The sequence below is a fragment of the Cibotium barometz genome, chromosome 43 (assembly GCF_041138505.1).
Source record: "Cibotium barometz isolate CiBa-2024 chromosome 43, ASM4113850v1, whole genome shotgun sequence".
In the NCBI taxonomy this organism is placed as follows: domain Eukaryota; kingdom Viridiplantae; phylum Streptophyta; class Polypodiopsida; order Cyatheales; family Cibotiaceae; genus Cibotium; species Cibotium barometz.
In genome coordinates, this window is record NC_141088.1 from 425,145 (window position 1) to 430,288 (window position 5,144).

Genomic DNA, 5,144 nt, shown 5'->3' on the forward strand with positions numbered 1-5,144 from the left:
AAGTTCCTCTTTGAAAATATAATCACGCGCTTCGGTTATTCTTTTGAACTTGTGAGCGACAATGGTACGCATTTTATAAATGAAGTGATTAAGGAGCTCACAACAAATTTAATGATATCCCATCATAAATCTACCCCTTATTATCCGCAAGCGAATGGCCAAGCCGAGAGTACCAACAAGACCTTAATCTCTGTTTTGACAAAAATAGTTGAAGCTCATCGCACGGATTGGGATCTAAAGCTTACGATAGCTTTATGGGCCTATCGTACTGCGTACAAAGTGGCTATTAACTGCACATCATTCAAGATGGTATACGGCCAAGAAGCAGTCATGCCGCCGTGGAAATTCGTCATTGCTAGTCTTCGTGTTGCTACTCAAGAGGGTTGGGATGGTAATCCCTTAGTAGAGCGTCTATATATCCTTGAGCGGCTAAATGAAGAAAGAAAATTGGCTATGTACAATGCCCTTGTGGAGAAGGATAGAAGAAAAAAATGGTTTGATCGCCACCTGAAAGACAAGGACATCAAGGTTGGGGATAAAGTCCTGATGTATGGAGTGCGTAACGAAAAGAAGAAGCTCAAATATGCTGGTAAGGGACCGTATTAGTCTCCTTTAGTGTCCGAATATCTTAGAAGATGTCATTGGAATATTGAGAGCAAAAGCCTTTGTGTGGATTAAGTGACATTCGTTATCGTTTAAGTGACATGTTTGAAAATACCCGTTATTTTGGTCTCGTCAGTAAGGGGGCATGTTGTTCTCGTGTAAGAGAAGTTTGGGTACTTCAGAGAAAGGCTTGGAGTACATGAGATGGATATGGTGAGCTTGAGGGGGAGTGTTGAGAATACAAGCTCATCAGGATCTAGTGGATAGCGATAGTGTGTGGACAGCAGTCTAGCAATGTGTGTGTGGACAATAATGGCCGTATCCAACTCGCCAACTCTCTACCTTGGTGTCTATTTCTTCTCTCTTTTCAACAACATGGCTATAGACACGACTACACGACTATGCACACAATTATGCTCATGACTATATTCGTAGATGTAGTCGTGTACATAGCCATGCGAGAGAATTTCAAAACTTCAAAATTCCTTTATTGAAGCGTGGTTGTAGACACAGCTATGCCCTCATACGCTTGCAATTGTAGTGATGCAAACCATAGCTACTCCATAGCCTATATGAATTTGATAGCTGAGGCGTGTTTCGTTTCGTTCGATCTTTGTTGCTTGATGAATGTCTCCTTCCTCTCCCTATACTTAGTGTTGATGTGATGCCCAAGTGTGTGGAAGTAATGTTGTGTGCCTAGTAACCTTGAGTTAACAAGCGTATAAGCCTGCAAGTCAGCAAGCTCACAAGTTGGGAAGCTCAGAGGTAAACCCATACCCAAATAGCTCGCTAGGTATATTTTGAAAGTGCTCTTTATCTTTGGAATAGTTGCATATCATTTCCATTAATGTTATATGATCTCTATTGTAATGTTTTAAATATGGGACCCACTTTGGTGGACTCCTTCAATCTTCCCCAATTTCTTTTTATTAAAAAAAAGTGATTGATATTTTCATTGTTATGTGCATTTCTCTTTCCATCGCTAACTTGTTGTTGCAGTGCCACGAATAGTAGCAAGCCCACAACAAGAATATCAAAATGAAAAGCACCCCCAACATTTAAGATTATTTTACACGTGAAGTCATTGATCTTTTAGTGTCCGATTGATACTATACACAATTAGTTATTAGAGCTTTCATGACGTTATACGAAAGTGGTTATTGGAGTTTCAACAACATGCTTTTTCATGTGATCATGATGTTATACAAAAGTGGTTATTAGAGTTTTACGTATGTTCAATAATCAACATCATCATTTTTCATCCGATGACAAAGAGGTGTTCATATGGTGGTTGTGCTTGAACATTAGCACTTACTCGTGGCAATGGCACGGGCTTGTACAGTACTAGCAGTACTACTGAATATAAAACATAACGGATCATAAGTTAACCCGATGAGCACAAAGACGTCATGTGGTTGTTGTGCAGGTGCTGCTGAAAGCATCGGAGGGGTTCAAGTAGGAGCCCGTCATGATGGTCTGGTTGAAGATTTGAGAGTTGAATTTGTCGGTGAAGTGGATGCCGTCCCAGTTGAGGTAGGTGTTGGGGTCAGAGCAAAGTGTGAAGGTGGCATTGCTAGCGAGGTTGTTGCAGAACAGCAGGAGGTTGTAATTGTGGGGAAAGATGAACCGTCCCGCACCGCAACAGGCATCGAGGGTGTTTGAAAAGCCTTACGTAGCAAGAATTATACGAAGGTAAACGTTAGCAAAATGGATCTATGATTAGGTTTGAAATATTGCAATGCCGATGATAAAATCAGGCTTAGCTTACCGTAGGTGGCGCTGTTTTGGAGTACGTTGATATAGGCGCCGTAGTAGTCGGCGAAGGCAAACGTGGCATCCGGGTGGGCAAGGCGCAGGCTCTGGACGAGGCTGAGCAGCATCACACCGTGGTTATAGGAGAGGGAATTGAGGTCGCGAAGGCACCCAAAGCTATCCTTGGCAGCGAGCGGGAAGGCGGTGAGTTGGGACGGCGAGCAGCCTAGCGGCGTAATGCCGATAAACAGGAAATGTCTGGCCCCATTGGCATACAAGACCTGTATAAACAGAGATTAATGTCGAGTCATTAGAGGCTAGTCTCTCATCAAAATTGTCGTATCTTTAATGTCATGAAGTGCTCTCTCTACCACTGTGGCGTTTCGAATTTTCTCGATGACCAGCGGAACGAAGGTGGTGTTGACGTCGGAGGGCGAATAGAGTGAGAACTGGAGAGCGCTGATGTAGTCATTGCCGCCGATCTCCAGCACGTACAGCCCATTGGCGTAGGCGGCTGCAATGGGCTTCCCTGCACCAGCCCCAGACGCCTTAAGTGCGAGATGCCACGAGATCTGCACGTCCAGCGAGTCTTCAGTGAGGGGGAAGATGAGCTTGCTGTTGAGGTAGGAGGCATTGAGCGACGTAGCGCCGGAAACGGCGTAGTTCACACCGGTGCTGAAGTCAGCGGTGGTGTTGAGGGAAGGGTTGAGCAGCGGTAAGCCCACATAAATGGCTGCAACGACGCAGAACGCCAAAACAAAACAGAATGCCTTAATTATACAGACAATTCGGCCTCGTTTCTATCCCTTAAATATATTGTACTTATGGTGCTTATCATGAGTAAGTACCTAAGAAGTCGACCAGGAGGTGGCCATCGCTGAAGCGGCTGAAGGGGCTGCCTGGAAAAGTCTCGCCGTAAGGCCTCTGGGTAGTCCTGGTGAAGAGAGCATTGCCCGTGAGGTTGCCGTTGCCGGTGTCGGAAAGAGAGTCTCCGAACACGAACACGGCAGGGAAGCAAGGGTCCGCTGCCCCCACTATCATAACATTAAAGGCTCCAGCTAGTAAAACCAGTAGCATGGAGGTCGACACTACCATGGCAGGGACGCACTCCATGTTGCTGCTGCACTGATCTACGTCGTATACGATGTGGGTAATGCACCCCTTGGTGAATTGAGCTTCTTTCTATCTAAACGGCGTGCTATATGTCGCAAGCATTCATCCCTTCTTGCGTGCTCTGTGTTGCAAGTTGATTGGCTGAGCTCACATCCCCGCACGTTCAGGATATCCGGCGCCTAACACGAGGCTGGTCGTCGTAAACCTTTGCATTTCAACGTTCATCTATATAATAGATATATAAGCGCCTCGCCCCCCGCAGCCTGCCTCGCATCGGCGGGATGCATGCACCATGAATAATTAGTTCACACAATCCCTACGGTCGTCTAAACATTACGCAAATACAACGTGCTCATGCATACACCACCTTCACCACATGATGTTAGAACTTCCGAGGATTGCCGTCGTACAACAACGTGAAGAGCGAAGAACTATACTCATCACGTGGCGCTGGTGGAAGTAACAGCTTGATTTATTTTAACAAAAAAACACATGATCACGCGCCCCTGGAGTGCTTCTCGCAAGGGTAAATGCGTGTTCATGTTGTGCACGTTAACACAAGGCAGACTCTACGGGTAACTATGAACCTCATCCCCACAACTAACTGTAAAAAAGAATTGATCTCGAATGAACCCTATTGGTGATGAGTGTAGTGTTCTAAAATGTGCAAATGGGATCTATAAAATACATATGTGCTTGTTTCTTGCTATAGTCAAGAGAAAAAGACGTTTTAAAACTCATAGTTTTTTGAGAAAGTGAGATGATGGATCTCCATTGCATCTCCATTAAGATCTATGCATTGAGTTTATTGCATCAATCTTAATGCATGTATTAAGCTCTATGCATGCATATAGCTTAATGCATGCATTAAGATCTATGCATAGAGCTAAATGCATTAAGCTTAATACATAGAGCTTAATGCATTAAGCTGTATGCACAGAGCTTGTAACAAAGTGAAACGGTCTCATAAGAATAATGGGTCCAAGGCCATCTGACCATGCCCATGGACAACACTTATGATAGTGTGAAAGGGGTGGTCACATATGCCATAGTTTAGGTACCTTTTGATAACCATCATAATACAAGTCTCTATTCTCTCGAGACCTAGGCTAATCATCTTAATCTAGGCTAATAGGCTAAATCAAGGCTTACTAGAAGCACCCTTTCTTTCATTGGTTTGTATCTCATGCAACCTATGATTGAAAGGATGGAATAAAGATTTCAGTTCATGGTGGACAAGTTTGACTCTATGAGTCAGGAGTTGCAAAATGGGATCTCAAGCTTGAGGCAAGATGCATATAGAGGCGAAGAAGATTACGGTGGACCTATGTTGCATCCAAATGCACCAAACATTTTTGCACCAATGGGACCACAAGATTATGGATCTTTTGAGGGACCTTCACACATGCAAATGCATTGCATACTCCTCAAGCTAGTATGCACCATGTTGATGGGATTCATGGGTCTATTCTTGGAAAGAACAAGATGCCTTTGTCATTGATGCATCAAAGTGGAACAAGTATGTCAGGTATGCCTATGCATGGTCCTATGAATGGTGTTTCATCAATGCAAGGGAGGAATGTGGACAAAAGCAAAGGCATGGTTTTGGAAGAATCAAGGGTGAATGGAAATTGGAATCATCCACACATGATTGGACAACAGTTTGATGACATGGG

General features: G+C 44.1%; 1 protein-coding gene across 1 annotated transcript; it reads right to left on the bottom strand.

The window, feature by feature from the left end:
- Positions 1-1,777: 1,777 nt before the first annotated feature.
- LOC147613397 (acetylajmalan esterase 2-like) lies at positions 1,778-3,402 on the bottom strand. The gene is made up of 4 exons (XM_086781155.1): positions 3,204-3,402; positions 2,727-3,088; positions 2,372-2,636; positions 1,778-2,270 (listed from the first exon to the last, which is right to left on the bottom strand). The coding sequence occupies exons 1-4, from the start codon at positions 3,394-3,396 to the stop codon at positions 2,011-2,013; spliced, it is 1,080 nt and encodes a 359-aa protein (XP_086637281.1). The 5' UTR covers positions 3,397-3,402; the 3' UTR covers positions 1,778-2,010.
- Positions 3,403-5,144: the final 1,742 nt, after the last annotated feature.